This window comes from Equus asinus, chromosome 16 (assembly GCF_041296235.1).
Source record: "Equus asinus isolate D_3611 breed Donkey chromosome 16, EquAss-T2T_v2, whole genome shotgun sequence".
NCBI classification, from domain to species: domain Eukaryota; kingdom Metazoa; phylum Chordata; class Mammalia; order Perissodactyla; family Equidae; genus Equus; species Equus asinus.
The window spans coordinates 9,288,092-9,311,386 of record NC_091805.1 but is presented as its reverse complement, the minus strand read 5'-3'; the positions used below and the strand labels follow the sequence as shown (position 1 = coordinate 9,311,386).

Here is a 23,295-nt window from a genome sequence, read left to right as displayed (position 1 = left end):
GGAAATGGAAGCACAGAGAGTCAGCACACCTGAGTCCCAGGCTTATTTTTGCCTCTAACTTAAGTACATCATTTGGTCTCCACCAGCCTCATCTCCTCAGCTAAAACCAAAGGGTTGCACTAGATGATCCTGAATTCCTCGTAGAGTTCTGACTGGTTCTAACTCCCTGAGCAGGTTGCACTTGAGATGGGCATTGAAAGATGGGGATCACTCCAACATGATGCAGAAAGTTGGGGACCATTCCAACATGATGTGGAGGTGCAGAAGCCCATCTCAGATGAAGGCAGAGTGTGAGCAAATACACAAATGCAGCAAAGGCCTGGGCATGTCCTGAGAATGAAGAGCCTTCCTGCCCGGTGGGACTAGAGATGGGCTGGAAAGGTCACTTTGGGGAAGTTTACAGAGGGTCTTGAATTCCATACAAAGTCATTTAGATTTTATTAAGGTTTTTTAAATAGCCAAAATATAATGGCAATGATTAGAGAATCATTGAGAATAACTGAAAATCAATCTGGAGCATAACAAGTGGAACAATTTAAGTAAATCAGAACTACAGGGCCAGATAATCACTGGCCTTTATTGTATTTGAAAGCTAAGAAAAGAAATAGAATATTCCAAAAAATGGAAAATATAATCAAGCTTTATGAAATTCTTGATCCTTAATGCTGAAAGAACGATGTTGCAGAATAACAGAAAAGAAGCTGGTTTAGGATAACCTTGCTAACACAAAAGATGTAAAGAATAAAATTTAATAAACCAGACAATTTGATCATTAAAGCTCCAAGTTTAGACACTTAGATAAAAACTTAAATAATTTCACACCCGCATAGCCACATATACAAAATCTTAAAAACTCCCTCAACTGGCAAAAATGTTGACTGGTTTTCACTTTCTCCCATTTCTTACCACACCATGTTTACCGCAGTGTCCCACTGATGATACCACTGATAGCAGTGACTATTAGTGACCTTAACAACACAGCTGGGTTTCTGTTTTTATTTCTGTAAAATCCTCTTTTCTTCAGCTAGATGGTGCCTTAAAGACTCAGACTAAAACTCTGTATTCAAGGCAATTTGTACTGTATGTTTGTGTATACATTTCACGCAACAAAGCCAGCTTTTAAAACGCTTATACACAACTTATATACACTCCCACACACATACACACATACTCCAAAATATGTAGTGACACTTTTATAGAAACCCATTCGCAAACCAACCTGGATTGAATAACTGGCCTTTGCCCAAATTCAAAGAACCATTTCGGGTGATACAAAATTACCCCTATTAGCAACACACTTCAAAACAGAGCTACTGTAGATTCATGTAAATCACTTCTGATTTGCTAAAAATAGAGTGAACAAAAAAATCCAACACATTTAGAAGATATTGATGAACAATTCAGGCTTTGAAATTTTTTCCAATGACTATGAAGGACAGAAAAATGGCAACGGAATTCATTTCTATTTGGCTGATTGCTTACTTATTCTCCTTAGCTTGAATTAGAGGTAACGGTCACAGAGAGTTTCATCTGGCTGTTTGCAGATAAAAGTATTCATCTACAAAAACGCAGATTTCTGAATATGGGTAATAACAGAAACAAACATATGTTTAAAATTCCTAATGTAGTTGATGCTGAGTAAATAGGATTGTATACCATGAACTTTGGCAAAATGGCTATTCAGCAAACAGAAAAGGATTCAAGGATGGTGGTCTGCCAGAGAAATAGCTTAGTAGTTGCTGAGAACAAGCTGGCAGGGAAATTCCGAGAGTCAGAAAGAGAAAAGAATGGTATGGTTTCTCTAGCCATTTTCCTTCTTTATAACACAAAATAGGGAAATTCTTTGAAAATAATTATTTTACATTTTTATGCTTGTGAAGTCTTGGTCTGTAAAAGAAGTTGGAACTTTCTGAAGATAGGCATTCGATTTTTGACCAAAACAAAAAGTAAAAATCTAAAATGTTAGAATAAGTATATAAACATAGATTTTTCTATAACCTTAGGCTTCTAATTTGAGAAAATTGCACCAATGTGCACTTGTTAGCCTGATTCCTTTTAAAGAAGACAAAAGGTAAGGCTGACTGGCAGGAATTTGAAGCCATTAATCCACTTCTTTCTTTCTCTCTCGAAATGCCAGTGAAGCTGACTCTGGTGGGGGCTTGTAAATTAAGCCTTACTCTACCAGACTGAGAGCTGTTTAAAAGTGGACCATGCCATGTTTACCTCTCTGTATTCCAGGAAACAGTGTATGGCACGGTAAAGGTGTGTTGAGTAAAAAAAATCTGAAAATCTATACACTGGTAGCCCCATCCCATGACAACTATGCTACTCAGGCATTCCTCAAGCCCAGAGCCCAGGGGGAGAAGATCTTGGAAGGGCTACAGTACAGGAGCATGTCGTATCCATCCAAACGAAGCGCTCCCTCGGGAGAGATGGTGCTGTAGGTGTGAGATGGTAGAAGAGAGGACATGGTTTGTCTGTGCTGTGTCTCTAACGCAGTACATCCCATTTTAGGGCCTAGGTCATTCGATTGCGCAAGAATAGCACGGAAAGGAATAATGAGAGGATGTCACCCGTGCCAAGACTTGTCTGATTCTTCCAGACACCGTAACCAAAAGTTGGACATCCAGCTGTAAAGCATCTTCCGTCCCAGTGCTCCTCTCCTCCCCTAATTGCCAGCCAGTGTTTAGGCAGAATTAAGTGATACAAAAAATCTGGGTGTGGGGGGCCAGCCCGGTGGCACAGCAGTTAAGTTCACACGTTCCGCTTCAGCGGCCCGGGGTTCGCTGGTTCAGATCCCGGGTTCGGACATGGCACTGCTTGGCAAGCCATGCTGTGGCAGGCATCACACATATAACATAGAGGAAGATGGGCACAGATGTTAGCACAGGACCAGTCTTCCTCAGCAAAAAGAGGAGGATTGGCAGCAGATGTTAGCTCAGGGCTAATCTTCCTCAAAAAAAAAAAATCTGGGTGTGATCTGAGCCTCCAGTGTGTTATTCCCTCCACCTGCTGATGGTGTGAAGGGGTGGATATTGCTGAAGAGAGGATTAAAATATCTTTTGAACAGACTCCTCCCACAGTATGTTATGAAGCAGAGTTGCACTGCCTTTGGGATCATATCAATGGTATACAATTCTTCCGTAAACTAATGTGCACTCTATTTTGAATCCACACTAATCACTCTTTTTTATATGAAACCTAATTGAGGTGTAAATCATTCACTTCCCATTAAGGTATAAGCTTCCTTAGTAAAATGTAAGTTGAGGCCAGCTTTTTCTTGTGGAAGCAGAGTTAATGTAGCTAAAGTAACTTTACCTAAGGTTGCAATGAGAATCTTAAAAATATGACTCAAAGGTAGTTTACTTAAAGCTTGAGTAATTTAAGGAAACTGCCTAGGCAAGTAATTGGTATTATACCCAAACTAAATATTTCACAGTTACATTTGCTTTCACCTAAAAATAAAAACTGGAGCAATACAAGGGAAAACTGCCAAGACTGAAAATAATATGCAGCAGCTGTAAGTAATTGGGAGTGATAATCATAATTAGACAAGATGTAAGATATGTATTAAAGCCAGATTGGATCTTCCTGTTGACTACTGGGAGAAATCCCAAAGGCCTGTGCTGCACACCTAGCCAGGCACTTCTGCTCCAAGCCTGAGAGCCCCGCCAAAGCCAGACGCGGCCCTGGACCAGCCATGAAACCTCTCTGAAGGCCATGCACTACCCTACTCTTCTCCTGGAGAAAAAAGTAAAAAGGAAGAGGTCATACTCCTGCCTTCAAGGAGCCTACAAACCAGAGGAGATGGACCAATTGCCAGGGTCCAGCCTCGGCAGAGTCCAGGTTCCCGCGGGAGAGACGGCGTCGGCCAAAGTGTAAGTGCTAGACGTGAGACTCGACGCAGTTGCAAGCAAGTCCAATTTATTTCGGGGACAGGGTACACTTACATAGGAAAAAATCACACGAGGTGGTCTAACTATTGTCGTCATGGGAACAATAGATGAGGGGCAGTGCGTGACTAAAGGTAATAATCAAAGGTGGTTATCTACATAGCAGATGTGCAGCATACATATCGATTGTTTAGGAAGAGGTTACATAGTTTCAGGGTCTTCAAAGAAGTTAGGAGGGCAGCGAGTATATAATTAACGGAATATAGACCCCCGCATCCTTGGGGGCTGCTGTTTGTTCTTTGAGATATGTTTATTGCTAGTTCTGCCTGTTTTTACAAGGCTTCCAGGACAGAGGGAAGACGTTAATCAGTAATAGGCTTTAGAAAGGAGGACAAAGGACTCTGCTTAAAGAATTATGTTCCCTGGAGAAGTGCCTTGCACGATTCTCCTTCCATTGCCAGACCTTGTCACAATACAATGGCAGCTAGATTGGGGGAATGCTTCCCACAGCCAATGATCTAGCAATACATGGCATTAAATGAAAGCTCTCCAAAAGAAGCCAAGATAATGAAGAGAATAAATATTTTTGTAAGATAAAATGGAAGGCAGCTTTGTAAGACCAGAGAAACATTGATATAACCAATTGTCGATCAAGAATGAAGTCAAATATGCTTGTTCTATGGAAAACATCCCAAAGAGAAAGCTCTCTGAGGACAGGGGCCATTTCTGTTTTGCTTAGTGACTCAGAGAATGCCTAGCACACAGCACGCACTGAACTTGCTCAATGAATGAGCCAAGGAGGAGTGTTTGGATAATTCTTGAGGAAATGTTTCTCCCGTGTTAGATGCTGTACTGGGCGCTTCAAATATATCGACACATTTAATCTTCACAATAACTTTTGAGATGCTACCAATCCTCCTTTGCAGGTGAAGATGTGAACTAAGCACAGTGAAGAAAGGCACCAGGGTCGGTCCAGACAGAAAGAGGTGCGGCTGGACTTTGAACTAAAGTCATCTGGATCTACAGTCCGTAGATTATGCGCATTATCTTTAAAAGCTAGAATGCCTGGAGCTTCACTAAGAAAGTGGGAAGACTAACAACCGACATTTTCTGTTGTTTGTTGTAATTTCCGATCTACAGAGCACACCAAAGCAGCCTCCCTGACGAACCCCACTTCATTCCTGCTTTCTCTTCCTTTCTCTCAAATAAAATGGGGGGAGGGGGGCAGCGTGCAGGCATCCAACACATTGCTGAAGGGTTGCGTAAAAAGGAACTATTTCTGAAATCAGGTATCAGCAGGAGACTAACAATTCTTATTAGAGAGATTGGGGGGCTTCATGGAGGAGGTGGCATTGTAGATCTTTAAGAATGAAAAAGACTTTGATAGGTGAAGAGAAAAAGGAAGGAGGGCCATTTAAGCTCAAGGATATAGCATGTACAAATGACAGGAGTAATGAAGATGCTCTGTGTGTCCAGAAAATGGCTTGTGTGAATGGAGCTAAGAGAGTGTGTGAGTCTGGATAAGTTGACTAGAGTCAGATAACAGAGGTGTCTGAATGCTGAGCTCCAGAGCTGTGGCTTCCCCCGGTAGGCACTGGATACCCGTGAAGGTCTGGGGCCAGCATAGGCTTCTACTCTTGCCTCCACTAGTGCACTCTACTGTCCACAGAATAGCCAAGCAATCATTTGAAAATGTCAGCTGGCCTCCTCTGCTCAAAACTCACCTATGGCTTCTCATATCACTCAGGATGAAACCCTCACTATGGCCCAACAACACTTCTGATCACCTGCCCTATGATACTTTATTTAGGCAGAGAACATACAACAGATTTGACCCTCCCAGAGGCACAGCTGGATGTCTCCTAGGAAATTCAGGACTGTATCTGGAGGCCATGGGTTCATCTACCCTTCCTGTCTTTCCTGCAAGAGGATGATGCTACAAAGTTTGATGCATGCTCTTCCCCTATATAATCTGCCTCATGGTCTATCTTCTTTCTCAAATACTGAGGGGAGGTATTCTGACTCTGTACAGGTCTTAAAAGGTAATAATGAATCTCAAAGTAGGGAGAGAAGAAAGACGGCAAAATATGAGTGGTAAAAGACTCTATTCTTCTGAAAAAAGAAGTCAATTTATAGTGTTCCCTTATGTGTTTATAGTGACAGTGTGGGAAATGGATATGAACCCTATCATCATTCAACAAATATTTATTGGACACTTACTAAGTACCAGACTCTGTGTTCCATCCAATGATAAAAGATACATATAATAAATCTTGGCTTGAAGATGTTTTTGGTCTAATGGAAATAGATAGATATGTAAAGATGATGTGATAGATACGTAAATGTGGTAACAAATATGATGCCAAATTAATTTGGCATGTGGGATTTTCTAGAGACTTTTCTCTTTTTAAAGGAGATGATATTTGAACTGGGGCTTGAAGCTCATGTCTAATAGCTAACAGTTATTTTCTTAACGTTTTGTATAATTTCTCTAGTAGCTGATTGGGATTTAACATGCTGAGCAAATCTAATTGGCCCAGATAGTACTGAGACTCCTAACTTTAGTACCATTAGCTTCACGCTCTAAGTCACTCAGGTAACAAGTCACCAAAAAAACACATAATAAATATCAGTCAGGGGCTGGCCCAGTGGCCAAGTGGCTAAGTTCACGCACTCCCCTGCAGTGGCCCAGGGTTTCACCAGTTCAGATCCTGGGCACAGATATGGTACCACTTGTCAAGCCACGTTGAGGCAGCGTCCCACATGCCACAGCTAGAAGGACCTGCAACTAAGATATACAACTATGTACGGGGCGGTTTGGGGAGATAAAGCAGAAAAAAAAAAGAAGAAGATTGGCAACAGTTGTTAGCTCAGGTGCCAATCTTTAAAAAAAACAATCAGTCAAATGGACTATGGTTATATAATAAAGGACGCTCCAAGTCAATGGACTACTATGCTGCCATCTTAAAAAGTGATATATATGTACTAACGTGAGTATATCATTGCATTTTGTAAAAAATAATTGTATTTGTATCTGATGCCTGGACTCCTTCTTACCAAGGCTCCTTGGGGAGCCCTCCCATGTTTGTTCATTATCCTTATAATTGCATATATCCTAATGTTCTATAATTGCCTTTTTATTTATATCACCAACTAGAATGAAACTTTCCTAAGACAGGAGATTTAGTTTTATTCATCTTTGCCTGTGTTCGCTCCCCAGCACATAAAAGATGCTCAATATATGCTCAGAGTATAGATCACGATATATGACTTGGAATTAGATAGCTGACCTCACCTTCCTTTGACTAACTTTGCTGTCTAGGTTTTTTGCCCTACTAATTGTCCATAGTTATTCTGCAGTCTGTTTCTCCTAATAATTGCAGGCTAACAATGCAGCAACAGGCTCATGCTTTATTTTAGGGCTAACAGAAGTATTGCATTCACGAACAAGTAGAAAAATACATCAATTTGAGACATCAGTGGAAAAAATATATACTCTGTTAATTTAAATATATTATGTCTATGATAGTAGGAGGCTGAGTAGACAAGAAAGGCACATTGGGGGGAAAGGTGGCATTGAAGGTACATGATAACAAGGAGTAGGTATGGGAGTATATGGAATTAAGTAACAAAAGGATCACACCTTTCTTATTAGCTATTGTATTCCCAGTACTTAGTACAGGGCCTGGTACCTAGTTCAGTAAATATTTGCTGAATGAAAGAGGGTATATTGTAGGTTCTCTAGCCTATAGGCAAGTGACTTGCTTAAGAAGAGATTCCATTTTGTAGGAGAGAAATACCTCTTCTAACTCTGACCTATTCATTTATTTGAGTCCTTCATTCAACAGCCATTTCTTGAGCATCTACTGTGTACCAGACTTTGCTAGACTTTGTATCTAGAAACACTAAGATAAATAAAACATGATCTAGGAGAGTTTACAGCCTGGTGAGAGAAACAGATATATATGTACAGACAATTGCAATGTAGTTTTATAGTTGTATAAAAAAGAATATATACGGTGGCTTAATGACACAATAGAGTAGTTTGCTCAGTTTGTTGGAGAAGAGAGGGGATTCAGGAAAGATTGTCCCAAAAATGCATTTTGGTTTTTTTAAAGATTGGCACCTGAGCTAACATCTGTTGCCAATCTTTGTTTTTTCTTCTTCTTCTCCCCAAAGTCCCCCAGAACACGGTTGTATATTCTAGTTGTAAGTGCCTCTGGTTGTGTTACGTGGGACGCTGCCTCAGCATGGCTTGATGAGCAGTGCCATGTCCATGCCCAGCATCTGAACTGGCAAAACCCTGGGCTGCTGAAGTAGAACGTGCAAACTTAACCACTCAGCCACAGGGCCAGCTCCCTAAAAATGCATTTTGAAAGATGGATAAATGGAACCGGCCTGGTGGTGTAGGGGTTATGTTCGCACACTCCGCTTTGGTTTCCCAGAGTTCAGATCCTGGGTGCAGACCTACACACCACTCATCAGCCATGCTGTGGTGGCATTCTGCATACAAAATAGAGGAAGATTGGCACAGATGTTAGCTCAGGGCCAATCTTCCTCACCAAAAAGAAAAAAAGATAAATAAGGAGTTTTGAGGGTCCTTTATACTCTACCCACTTAATTTACTATTTAATTGGTCATGATAATAAAAATTTTATCTTTGCTTTGTATGCTTGGCTTTTAAGATCTATTCTTTATTTATGAAATCATTTTATATTCTTTGCTTATTATTATTAGTCCTTTACTATTATACTGGTTTTATTGCACTCAAGATTCTCAAAAAACAACAGCAGAAGTAACTCTGAAATAGCTGTCATTGAGAAAGTAACAGACTAATTAAATATTTATTTATATTTTTAAAAAGAAAACATCTTCCTAGGTCTTGAAGAAAAGAAAATAATTTAAGGAGTTTCATGGTTTTAGACTTCTTATACATCAAAATTTGAAAAGCCATCTGTTCAATAATAGATATATTTTCTTTGTCATCTTCTCATTTTTTTAAAACTCATTTGTAATTCAAATCAAAGCATTACAGAGTTGATTTTGCTCTGTGTTTACCAGTGAGGGGTCATCTCTGCCCTTGAATCTCACTCACCTGGAATCAACAAGTGGACCATCAATGGCCTTCCCATTGGCCAAGGCCAGTGCATCTTTCATTGTCTTTAATTCCTGAGAGGTATAAACAACACAATTTATTCTTCTTGTAATGTGGAAATATAGTCATTGGTGAAAGTTCCAGTAAACTACCTGCTGGTAATTCAAACTCAGTGTGACTAAAGCTGCTCCTGGATTTGAGTTATGGATTTGGGGGTGAAATAGTGTATTTTTTATTACATTATTCATTTTCTAGTAGGAAACAGGCTTGAAATCCAGGTTTCATTTTAAAAAGGTAGCTAAACATATGTTGGTGGGTTTTTTGTCATTACTATTATTTTTATTATGGTAAATGAAAATTGGCCTCAAGCAAAGCTGAGCATGCCCGCGACATCCAATTTCTGGAACACAATGTAATTCACACTCAAAGCAGCAACTGTCCTCTGTGAAATAAAGCGGGATCCATTCGGTAGACTCTCACAATATCCCCAGCTTGGTGAATCTCTAGGTAAAGTCTCTCAGTCAAAATTCAACGTGACTGTTAGCCCAGTACCACGTGATCTTCTCTATATAGAAAACTGTGATCTTTCTAATGTATAAATGTAGTCTTATAATTCAACAGCTCCAAATTCTTCAAAATCTCCCTCTGTATGAAAAACGAAACTCTTTTTCATTACAATAAAGGCCATTTTATCTGCCTAGGGTTCCACTTTCAATTCCCTCCACTCCAGGCCTCTAACTCCATAGTCCGGCAAGACTAATCTACTTTTAGCTCCTGGAATAGAATGCTGTGCTCTCTCCTTTCCTCGTGCCTTTGAAAACATTGTTTCCTCTACCCAAATGATGGTCTGCTTCAGTAACACTCTTGGTTAAATTATCCTTCCCTTACCCAGGCAGATTTAAACTCAAAATTTTCTGCGTCACTGCAGTTTGCACATGCAACTCTAACATTCCTAAGATTGTATTATAAATGTTTCACTATCTTTCCTCACTTCAAAACAAAAAAAAAAGAGACATTGGAAGAGAAGTCTTCTTTGTTTTTCCAGCATTTAATGCAGTATTTGAGCAATAAAAATGATGGCCAAATATATGCATATATACATGTATGATGTCACTTATATGTAGAATCGAAAAAAGCTGAATTTGTAAAAACAGAGTAGAGTGGTGGTTACCAGATGCTGGGGGAAGCGGGGGGATTGGGGAGCTGTTGTTGAAGGATACAAACTTGGAACTAGTAAATAAGTCCTGGAGAGCTAACGCACAGCATAGGGATTATTGACAACAATACTGTATTATAACCTTCAAAGATGCTAAGAGACTAGATCTTAATTGTTCTCACTACAGAAAAGAAATGATAATTATGTGACATGATAAGGGTCTTAGCCAACACTAAGGTGGTAGACATATTGCAATATGTAAATGTATCCAATCAACATGCTGTACACCTTAAACTCACACAGTGTTAGATGTCAATTATATCTCAATAAAAATAAACTTTAAAAAATATATGCATGAATAAATATTGTCCACGAATACAAATATTTGCATTGCATATAATAGGAATAATAATGTTAGCTGTTGTTTATTAAGTTCTTAGCTTGTGTCCAGCGCAGTGCAGTGTGTTATATGTGCTTCATCTCCAATTCACGCGGCATTCCTGCCACATGGATTATATTATTTCTATTTTGCCCTTGAGAAAATTGAAGCTCAGAGAGGTTAGTTGAATAGGCCGCACATTGTCCTACAGCAGAAAGTCTGCCCTCGCTCCAATGCCCGTGCTCTCCCCAATACACCTGGCTGCCTTGTGATTATTGTTAGGAACTTGAAAGACACAAATTAGATTTTGATTTAATCTTTTCCATTTCTTTCCAGCTCCAAGTACAGCCCAGTATGGAATTACCGGGAGCGCTGATGTTCTTTTCTCCTGCTGGTACCTTGTGTTGACACTGTCCTCTTTCACCAGCATATTCTACCTGAAGAATGCCATTCTACAATAAATTTAAAGACCCATAAAAGGCTTTCAAGGATTCTCTGAAAGTGCTGATGGCTGGATCCAATCTGGTACAGTTTGTTAAAAGCAGCGTGGGATATAATCAGCAGTGCTTACATGGGGATGATCGCCTTCTGTAGAATTGCTCATTATGTAAATACTTTAATTCTACTCTTTTTTTGATTAGCTACATTACCTTGTGAAGCAGTACACATTGTCCTTTTTTTAAGACGTGAAAGCTCTGAAATTACTTTTAGAGGATATTAATTGTGATTTCATGTTTGTAATCTACAACTTTTCAAAAGCATTCAGTCATGGTCTGCTGGGTTGCAGGCTGTAGTTTACAAATACGAATATTGCAGTGAACATGTGATTCTTTAAGGCTGCAATACAAGCATTCATTTCCCTGTTTCCATGAGAGTCAATCTACATTTACAAAGATGCATTTTTTTCTTTTTTGATAAAAAGCAAATAATATTGCCTTCGGATCATTTCTTCAAAATATAACACATATCTAGATTTTTCTGCTCGCATGATATTCAGGTTTCAGGAATGAGCCTTGTAATATAACTGGCTGTGCAGCTCTGCTTCTCTTTCCTGTAAGTTCAGCATGGGTGTGCCTTCATAAAATAATAGTTTTCTCTTCATCTCCAACTAAAAGATGTTTTGCAAAATTCCACAATTGGAAAGCAAAAATAAACCACGATGATAAAGTTAAACCATATCCGATTTCTAAAGAATGAAGGAGCTCTCTGACTGTAAAAATCTCTTCCCTCATTACCAGCTGGGTTTGAGAATTTTGATCCCAAGAACTCAGTTTTGTGATGAAAAACAATTTAACATAGTACAGATAAATTTACCATATGATTTCTTTAGTTGTGGCTAAATGTTAGATCCACTTTGGGAAATACTTTCCCTTAAAATGACAGCACAGTCCATCCAAAGCATTGTCTAGCAAGACAGCATCTTTTCCTTTCAGTATTCCAAGTCAAAACTTTTGAGATGGTTTGTCAGAAAGGACACAACATCCGATTACCTAATATTACACGAGATGGTAAGCACTCAAAATTAGTGTGGTTCTATGGCAGGTAAGTTGATAGGATAGATAGAGTGCTCCTGTGGATAGGAGCATTTTGCTTATTTTCCATCTGAAAACATCACCCAGTTGATATTTTGGAATGCATGTTATATAAAAAATTGTTCCAAAATACATTAGAACAAATATTCCACGCTGGTATGCAGTAGATCCATCCCTGAAATAACTAATTCTGCAATAAAATCTTTCTCTGTAACCATTTCAGCTCAAACAAGTAAGGCAAAACAAAATCACCATGCTATATTTCTTCTTATGTGATATATGTAAGATACGATCAAATGGAGAGAAGACACAGTGATGAGAATATCTTGATATGTTAATTATTCAGTTATCATGAATATTAAATTATTTCTATTAAAAGAATGAAAACTACGTTTTTGAAGGAAAATGCTGTTTCTCTAAGAAGTATTATACTTCATGTATTTGAATAATTTGATGGTTTTGCTCTTTATGAAAGAAAGAACATAGCCTTGAAATATGAAAGCCATTTTACAAGTTTGACAATGTTACCAATTTCATTACACCTAAAGAGATTTTTGCAGATATTCACTTTTGCAAGTCACAATAACAAAAAGCCTACTAATAGAGTTAGATATAAGAAATTTCACAAAGATTGTTCATATTCAAGGTATCTAATATTTTTCCCTGAGAGAGATGGGCTTGAAAATGGTGATTTTTGAGTAAAATTTAGTCCCAAAGTATACCATGAATCTATTTAATTAGACAAATTAATCCTAAATGAAGAGGCATAAACATACAATATTTCCACAAAATGTCATTAATATGGCATAATGCTGTTAAATTTACTCACTGTAATAATTTATTACATTATTTTGTCTGATATATTAAAAGTGGGTTTTTAAAACACATGTGGCATTTTCACTTTAGTTATTATTGATTTGCTTCTTTACAATATTCTTTGTGGAATTGGTAAGTAAACCACACAATATTTTTTTGTATTGCAGCTTTAAAGTGGCACACTCCATAATAATCTACTTACTAGAAATAGTGGTGCTACCACAAAAGTGTTAACCATCAGTACCATTGTTTGGGAGAAAGAAACAGATCAAGAATGCATATTATACAGTGATCGCTTTCCTAGAGTTAAAAATACCTCCTCTTTGTAAGGTTTGTAGGGTAAATGTGAGGTAAATCGAGGTATAAACTATGGATGAACCAAATAATTAGTTCAAAGTGTTGTCATGATTCCGAATTTGTGGAGTCTGGTGTTTTTCCCATAGAATGTGACCGAAGTACAGTCATAGCTCGGTAGCTGTATGTATTTGCCTTTATGTTAGAAGAGACTTTCTTGAGTGACATTTTTAAATAGAGGAGGTATTCGCTATGTTTTTCTGTATCACAGCAGCATTCCTAGTCCTTAGGCCCCTGGGAAGAGTGAAATCATGAGTATTTATGAGTTCAATATTGTTCAAATAAGGCTACAGTATTTGCTTTTTTGTGTGAATGTATTGCATATAATGTTCAAGTAGATGATTTTACATTTATGGACATATGAAACGTCTGATTACTCCATTTTATCAGTCCTGACTGTACAAGATTGTTGCAATTTCAGAATAGCAGTTTTATAAAATTGATTTATCTTTTGATCTATAACAATTTTTTCTAGCTATTTATTTCAGTACTATATTTCCACAAGTTCCATTTGTGGGACTCTATTTCTTGCCCCTGAATTTTTGTTCAAAGAAAGAAGAAAGCAAAATAAAAAGCAGTTGAGAAAGCAGAGTGGAAAGAAAAGAAAAAGACAGAAAAGGGAAGGGGGTAAAGAGAGAGGAAAAAGAGCAGAAAGGAAGGATGGCGGGAGGGAGGGAGGGTGGAAGGAAGGAAGGAAGGGGAAAGGGAAGATCTGGAATGTTAGGGTAGTTGACTTAATTCATTAGCATTCTTAGTATAACTGTAAGTGGTGTAATTATGTTTTACAATGATCCTATTTGAAACATAACTCCTGTTACACCACTAAGTTTCTGTTATACAGCAATTATACAATAAAAAGTACTACCCATATTATAGTATTGTGTTTTGGGGGGGACACTAAAAGATTTGAGAGAGAGATTGTCAAATGTAAACTCACTTTTGGGGGGTTTAAAACTTAACTGAAAAATTAATGCTTCATCATAACATTTAAGCTATATCTAGAAAGTAGACTGGAGAACTGAGAAAATTACCCAGATAATTCAATGCAAAATATATACATAAATACCCCTATGTGTGAACTCAGAAAATTCTGAGAAACTTATCAAAGCCAACCGTCTATACTGATCAAATTTACTGAATAATTGTTAATTTATCCATTGTGCTTAGCTTTGTGACACAGCCAAAAGTTACCTATTTAATCTTTTCAATAAAAATTGTTTTTTGAAATTCAGAAATGATTTAAAAAGAGGTCAGGTTTTTAACTATTTATTGAAGTATGTGGATGTACAGTATTTCAATAGATATGAATATGAATAAATGGTATGCCTTAAGATCCTTTGAATATGTATTTACTTTAAAGACTGGAAAAAGCTCTTCCTGTCTTTTAGTAAAACATCCATATTTCATAATCTTATGTAAAATATGTTGTACTGTTTCCAATAGGTGAATATAAAGTCAGTTTATCAATTAAAATATATGTATTTGACTCATTTTAAAACTCTATTAGTTTAAGAGAAAAAGGAAGAAATAATAATTTAAACATATTTCTGCTATTCCCTACTTAATTTTCTGCTGCATCCACGATACCACATTCACACCTTTTAGGTATGCCAAAGTAATACAGGTTGAAAATTTAAGATGCCTCAATTTCAAAGAGCTCCACATTGTAGCCTTTCTCTCTGTTGCTGATTCCCAAAAAGTTTGACAAGCTGAACTACATCTAGCCCAAAGAAGTTTCCAGGAGAGATTTTATTATCAATTATTTAGAAGTTTTACCTGCTGAAAAGCAGCAGAGTTAGCAAGAAAGGCTGATGATAAAATCCTGATGGTTTTACAGGATATGCATCTGAAAACTCAAATGCCTATCAGACTCAGGCAAATAGTATGCTTTCATAAGACAGCTGGGTATAAAACAGGGTGTATATACTCCACCTCTAGGCATTCCAGTACAATTTCCTTAAAAATACCTTGCTTTCCAAACAAAGTAATTTGGCTGAGAGCCCTTAGTTTGTGACTGCTATAATATGCAAAAGTGAGCCACCCCAAATGAATGATTTCAGCCCTCTTCTTCAGATCTGTCCATTGATGATGGCCGACCACGTAAAAAGGAACAATGTGGTAAGTAAACAAAACAACAAACCATGAACATGGTCAATGCCTGGTCTAATAATATATTTTGAAATATGAATGTCATTGCTATTCTGAGAAAACCATATCTACCAAACCCCTCCCCTCTAAAAGATGAAAACACACTAATAAGCATCTGATTTTCCCATTGGATCATCAATGTTCCCTTTGTAACTTCTATCATGCACTCAATCACATGGAAACAGAAGCATCAAGTCTCAGACTCTGAAAGCTAGAATGTGACCATAATAGGTCAAAACACAGATACTTCAAAATGACATCCAGGCGTTCAGAAAGTAATTACTCACTGTAGCCCATTAGGCAGAAATATAATAAGAATAAGAGAAAAGTTTCTAAGAATAATTCATTTGAGATAGTGAATTTGATCCAAACACCAGAGAGTCAGTGTACTCCCTGAACTTCCCAAGAAGCATTTGCCTTCACATTTGCACACACTTTCTCCTAATAACCCCAAACATACTGAAAATACTTAGGAATTGACATCTCTAGTGGCAAGAGAAAAAATTGGCAAGTGAATCAAATAAATACTTTCCAATCTTCCTGAAGAGGAAGAAAGGAGGAACAGTTTTCATGATTCTCCCTAAAAGCTCCATCCACAGTCATCCTAAGGAAGGCTCAACTCTCCCCAGGCCTTCAATCTAAGAACCATACTCCACCTCAGAGGCAGACGCGGTAGCTAGAGTTACTCCCGAAGGGTCATGACTAGCCCTACCTTACATTTTACAATGGCAGGGTACTTTGGCAGAATTGTCACTTTGATTTTCTCAGCACCTCAAAACATTATTATTATCACATATTGATGATGAAAATGAGATTCAGAAATTTAAGTCACTTGCTGAAGATTACACTTTTACCAAGTGACAGATTTAAGCTAAATGTGAAATGCAAAATACTCTCAATTTGTTTCTATTTCCATTAGCCTTCTTAGGAATTGAAAAAAATGTGATCACATTACTACCTTCACAAGCAACTATATGTATATTTATATATAAGTAACTTTGTTCATATATATTCCTTTATTTTCCAGCACCTCCAGAGGGTTATGTTTAAAGGCAAATCACATCACACATCTCTTCTAAAACCTTTGGGATATGGGACATACAAATGCAATTGCCTTTGGACACACAGCCCTTGGTAATACAAGACCCATCACACCAAATGGAGGATCTTGTCATAATCATATGTATTTTTTTTCTATAGCATTCTGCAAAGGACCTGCCAAATTTTGGATAATCCACCAAGACTATTTCCCAGGCATCTGCAATCAACAAAATTCTTAGGGAAATGTAAATCAGAATACATACACAAATTTTTTTAAAATACACAATAGAATACTGATTTTAATCTTGAGTGATGTTGTTTGAGCCAATTTATATCAAAATACTAATTATATGCACATCTGTTTGTGCTGGGGCAGTAGAAGAAGAGGGAGATTCTAATTCTAGCAATTAAACTATATACAACCTAAGGAATACATTTGTACTTTGTTGTCAAAATATAATGCAAATCCTGTGGACATGACTTTTTAATTTGAAAAAAAAGAAAACCATAACTTTGATATATATATAAATGAACACATTAATTCATTAATGAAGGACCAAGGAAGAGGTTACAACCAGATAAAAGAACAATCCAAAGAAGAGACATATTTATGGGTGAAGAATATTGAAATTAATGTACTACTGGAGGCAAAATTGACTTCTTCCAAAGTAAGAAATTCAACTGAATCTCTAACCAACAGATTTATTTACACATCTATAGACAAGAAATATTCTGCCTCGGTATCACTTATCTACAACTTGTAAAATAGTTCAAATGCAATGAAAGGTATGGAGCTCCCATAGAATCAAAATCAGATAACTTGGAGGGTATGCTCCAACCAATGCGTGGGTTTTTCATTGCAGGACAAAGTTTTGCCTGAAATGATGAGATGTAAAAATCTTAAAAGATGTTGCATTAAATGAATTACTAATATTTTGAGGTTCAATAATATAATCTCTATTGTAATGACTCATAAAAATCCCCAAGTTTATCTACATATCTAATATTCTACATTCTCTGTATTTTAATTATTTCATTTTCTTCCTTATCCCACAAACCATTGCCCATAGTTTGGGACATATAGAAAGAGAAGTAAAAAATTAAAACATAACAAGAACCACCGTGCTTCAAGAATCTACTTTGGGCCAGCCCCAGTGGCCTAGTGGGTCAGTTCAATGCACTCTTCAGCAGCCAAGGCCTGGTTCCTGGGTGTGAACTTACACCACTCGTCTTTCAGTGGCCATGCTGTGGCAGTGGCTCACATACAAAAACAGGAGGATTGGCAGCAGATGTTATCTCAGGGCAACTCTTCCTCAGCAAAAAAAATTTTTAAAAAATTCTACTTTGTTGAAAAATTAATGTATTTTGAACATTTGTTAAAAGAAAAAAATCTTTTTGTCCCTTGGGAGGAGGGCGATTTAATTCATGGGATAATAGGAATTTTTCATCAACAATGAGAAAAATGAAGTAACAGTTGAGATAGCAATATTTTATCAACCAAATGCAATGGTAATGGTGAAGACATTGCAAGAAGCTGTAGCATAAGCTGAATGGTCTGCTTCCACTTAGTGCTAATGAGCCCAGTCCTTGCACAAATTTTGGTTTGGTAAAAACTACAGGAGGTAGCATGGTTCATTAGGCTTTCAAAGCTTTAAAATGTTAAAGGGGGTGGTTTTCTTTCTTCATTTCAAGTGAATTGCTGAAAGCATTGGGATATTCCTAAGTGGAACTTTGAATTTGCTAGTTTCTTCATTAATTTTGACCTTTTTATGTTCAAAAAAGTTAACTCTACACTACCCCACAGCAGACTTCTACCTCTTGCAGTTTTGGATTGTACTTAAATGAGTACTCCAAGCACGTGAAATTTCCTGAGAATACTGGGGGACCATATTTTAGAAAAAGAACTCGTGAAATATTCTTTGGAGAACATAATATGCAAATAATGAAGAGCAAAGCTTTCTTGACCGTTCTCAAGCAGCTAATAGGATCCACAGAACTCTTACATGGTTTTCTAAGTAGTTTCATAAATATAGACTGTGGCTGCAGGAAACTTCCCACCTCCCTACCGTGCATTTGACAAATGACCTGACAAACACATGGTCAATAGCTCATTTTTGACGTGCTCCTTAAGAAATTGTTGCCAGAGATTTGAAACTGCTTCAAGCTGATATCTTTTGAAACAAAACACACACACACACACACACACACACACACAAAATTGCTCTGCTATCAGTGATCTGGAAAATAAGCTTGCAAGCCAGCCATGTGGTGTTCTGGATAACTCAAAAAAAAGAGAAGAAGAAGAAATGACAACAGTGCAGCCAAGTTTCTGTTTAAGTTTCATTTGCTAAGATTTTAGCATAAGTAACATCTTGTGATATAATTAATCAGAAGATGGCACCTGCTTTAAATGCTGACGTGGAGAAAAGCAGATTTTTTAAAAATTTGGAACAAAATTATTTCTGGAAATATATCTTTCCTGTTGATAGATAACTAGTTTATGCTTTTGATAATCTTACTGCCTAGTAATTTTCAATGATGATGAAGAGAAAGACCTTTTTTTTATTTTGGAATAATTTTTCCTGGAAATATATATATCTAATTTATAGACAGACGATTAGTGTGTATGTTCAGACATTCCTATTCTCTCATATTTCAGTTTTAACAATATATTAACAAAGCATTTATGGTTAATATGTGACAAATATACATCTTTTATCAAGTAACACAGGAATTCATATAATGATCTCCATTTTTATGTTGAGATACATCCTCAGGCTAGTATCATTTCAAGAAGAATCTGTCATCTGTTGATTTTGGATATTTTAAAAATCAATATCTTGTCTTTGCACCCTGACTTCAGTTTCCACACTTATAATTAGTAAATACAGTGCTATAAATAAAGCTTGCTATTCTATATTTTCCCAGTTGTCATTCCTCTTGTTTCTATAAAAGTTTAATTATCGTTCATCTAAAATTAGATTTGACAGTAGTATATTATACCTTTTTCTCAAGAAAATATGATGATATTCCATTTCTTCACATAACATAATGAAAGAGATAAAGCTTCCATTGCTCTGTGACTCTGATAGTTGACAATGAATTCTCCCAGGCAACTGCTGAAATTGCTCCGTAAGAAAATAAACTCTGAATTTGAATAGATCATCGCTTTATAAATATGCACAGTAAAATCGTCAGAGCTTCTGTAATTGTCAGGTATAAGCTTTTGGTGATGTTTGCAAAAAAACAAATCCCCAAAGCCTTGCGAATTTAACTCTCTTGATTTCAGGGTTCCAGAAAAATTGAAAAATGTTTTTCAAAAGCAAATAAAAATAAAACTTTATTTTAAGGAGTCTCAGTGTTTCATAAATCCATGATGTCAGTACAATCACACGTCATACTTTTTCAGTCTTGGTTGCGAACAACGAAAACAGACTGACTAACTTGAGCAGAAAAGGAAGTCATTGGAAGAATTTTGGGTAGCGCTCAGAATGATGGAAAACCTGGGGAATAGGATGACATCAAGACAGGAAACGCAACCAAAAAGGTAGCCAGTAGGCAGCCAAATGCAGCTAAGGTCATGCACCTGGTAAGGACATCACCTCCCTGGATATCTGTCACTTCCACTGGAATCTCAGCTCTACTCCTGCCACCCTGAGTAATAGCTAACCATTCCCGTGTCTGCTTCTCTTCCCCAAGAGCCAAAGTCCTGAGCAGCTGGCCAAACCTAAGTTTACACATTTAGGAACTAAGCTGCCAGATACAGAAAATATCTTCCCTACCTGAGTTTCAGAAGCAGGAGATGGGACCCTTTCTTGCACCAAGATCCATTCATAAGAGAGGTAGGCTGTTCAGATACTACTTAGCCAAAATATGAAAATTATCCATTACGCATTCGTGCAAGCAGGTGAGTTTGTAAAAAATTGTACTTGGGAAGCCATTTTACATTTGCTGTCATGCTAATTTAGTAAAGATTCTCTATTTTATCTATGACCTGACAAAAAGATCCAATTAGGCCTCTCTATATTAGGGTCTTCTACACAAAAATGCTTCAGCTGCTCATTAAAATGAATATATTGAACAATTCATCAGAACCTTATACTTGATGTAGTTTTGAAAAGTATAGTGGAGTTGATAAAAATTCTAAAGTTAACATTTCATAAGGACTGAAAATTCAATGAGGAGATAGATTTAGATAGCCGATAGATAGATAGACAGACAGATATGGACAGACATAACTTTTCTTTCCTCAAGATGAACATTTTTTAGTTGAGGAAAATGTGCAAGCAATTTCTTTGCTTAAACTTTCCTTTTTAAAAACAACAATCAAAACAAAGACAAAACGTCTCCCTCATTCAAAATATTAGTCTAATATTATTTAGATTAGAATCAGCATATTTTCTTGAACCTATACACTTCTTTCAGTGCATAGTTCAACTAAGGGGTTTCTTAGGAGTAGTTTGGCTTCCATAACAATTATTTTTTGAAGTGCAGAGAAGCATAAAAGATTTTATATTCATAGTTAATATTTTAGTTTTAATAGGCATTTTTCTTGTACTCTAATCCAATGCCTCAAAGAGGATCGCGTGTGTGAGAAAGCTATAAAAGAGTCATAGTAAAAATTAATATAAACACTAATCACCTTTGGGAAAGCAGCCTCACAGAACAGCCCACTGTTCCAAATCAAGTCAACTGTCTCGCTTTCAACTTGAAATTATAGTAATGTTAGTTTGAGCACTGATCAGCTCTGATGAAATTGAAATTTTCAAAAAGTCTATGAACCAAATTCTAGATTTCTGGCCCCCCAAAAAAACTTTACCTAGATTCTCTTATCTTTGAAGGTACTGAATTAATAATTTGAGTAATGTTATAATGAGAAAAATAGAGTTAAAAATTGGTAATTTTAAAAAACAAAAAATACAAAAGTATAACAGTTAGATGGCACATGCATAATTTATTTCATAAGTCCTTTATTTCATATGGCTACATTCAGAGAAATAAGTGTCGTTATTTCCTTAAGGTACCAGGCTTAGATCTTGGAAAAAATGAATGAGGACCCTGCATTTACCTATGATCTTTAACACTCAATAAATTTCCTTTTTACATTGCCCTACATCATTCAGACTGATTTAAAATGTGATGTTCTTTCATTCACTCATCACACATTTACTGAGTGCATATTTTTACCAAAACACTGTGTTGTTATATAAAGATGAGGAACTCACAGTGCAATGAGAGAGACAGACACATAAATAAATGATTTTGACACAAATATTGCAAATGTATTTATGAAGCGCTTGGGGAGCACAGAAAATACAGCAATTAACTATGAGGGAGGCGGAAAAGACTGCACAGAAGAGGTGACGCTGAAGCTTGATCTTGCAATATGACCGTTTCATACCGATTGTAAATTGCAATAAATATTTGATAAATATGAGCTCGAGTCCTCATTTGGAGCAATGTATGTCAAAATAGTGAAATTCACTTTAATTGATGGTCAAAACATCATCAAATGCAAAATTGATACTCACCACCTCCCACAATTTCTTTCTTTCCACTCTTGTTGAATCCACTCCAATAGGGTTTCTGTCCCTACATGTCAGTAAAACTCTGTCATCAATGATCTCCGCGTTGCTAAATCCAAAATGCAATTTCTCACTCCTCGTCTTTCTTGACCTGGTTAATGGATCACTCGCTCCTCTTTGAGACACTTCCAATACTTGGCTTCCATGAAATCCTGTTTGCTTCATTTTTCTCCTATCTTCTGGCTACTTGATTCTTTTGATGACTCCTCCTTTTCTTCCAAATACCTAAATGTAAGCGTGCAGTCCTCAGACTGCTTCTCTTTTCCTGCTACATTCAATCCCTAGGTGCTATCATTGAATCCCTAGGTGCTATCATTCAATCTCTCAGCTGTAAGCAGCAGCTATATCCTCCTCCGTATCTATATCTCCAGCCCAAAATTCTGCACAGAACTCAAGACTGGTACACCCAACTACCCATTCAGTAGCTCCATTTGGAATGTCTAGGAAACATCCCACACTTGAAGATGTTAAATCTGATCTCCTCATATTTCCTCCTAAACTAGCTCCTCCTGCTGCCATCCCCACCTCAGGAAATGATAATTCAATTCTTTCAGTTGTTCAGGCCCCAAAATTTGGAATCATCTCTGACTCCTCTTTCTCTCAGACTCCACATCTGGTCCATCATTAAGCCCTGTCAATTCTACCTTCAAAATACATGTAGAATGTAATGACTTCTCATCACCGTCACTGCCCTGGTCTGAGCCGCATCATCTCTTGCCTGGATTTAGGTCACCCTGAATCTAGCCTAGGCTTCTTCACTCTATTTTCAACACTGGAGCTATAGCAATTCAGTCAGATCTGCTAAAAACTCTCTCGTATTTCTCCATGTCACTCTGAACAGAACCAAAATTTTTGCTATGAATCCCAAAATCCCATGTGATCCAATATCTCATTAGCTCTACGTCATCATTCCCTACACCTCTTCCCCTATATTCATTTGACTCCAGTCTCACTAACTTCTTTGCTATTCCTTACACACGCCAGACATGCTCCCACATCAGGTCTTCACACTTGCTCCTCCTTCTGTTTGGAATCAACTTCCCTGCATTGTCAGTGTGGATAAGACCAGAACTTCCGTTAGGTCTTCCCTCAAATTTCACCTTTTCAGTGGAATCTTACTCTTTCTAAAACTGTAATTTCCATCCCAGTTATTTGTATTCCTCTTCTTTGATTCATTTTTCTCTTTAGACCTTGTAACTAACACTATGGAATTTACTCATTTATCTTTTTTATTTTCTGTCTTTCTCATCAGAATATACTCCATGATGGCAGAGATTTTTGTAGGTTTTGTTCACT

The 23,295-nt window shown here is 37.1% G+C and overlaps 1 protein-coding gene across 2 annotated transcripts in view; it reads left to right on the top strand.

The window, feature by feature from the left end:
* NEGR1 (neuronal growth regulator 1) overlaps nt 1-14,455 on the top strand; it is an 824,026-nt gene extending 809,571 nt beyond the window's left edge. The window contains exon 7 of one of the 2 annotated variants that reach the window (XM_014867325.3): nt 10,860-14,455. In XM_014867325.3, the coding sequence (XP_014722811.1) occupies nt 10,860-10,984 (125 nt within the window). In that variant the 3' untranslated portion in view covers nt 10,985-14,455. The remainder of the gene's footprint in view (nt 1-10,859) is intronic. The other variant, XM_070486591.1, reaches the window with a different exon arrangement.
* The last annotated feature ends 8,840 nt before the right edge of the window (nt 14,456-23,295 follow it).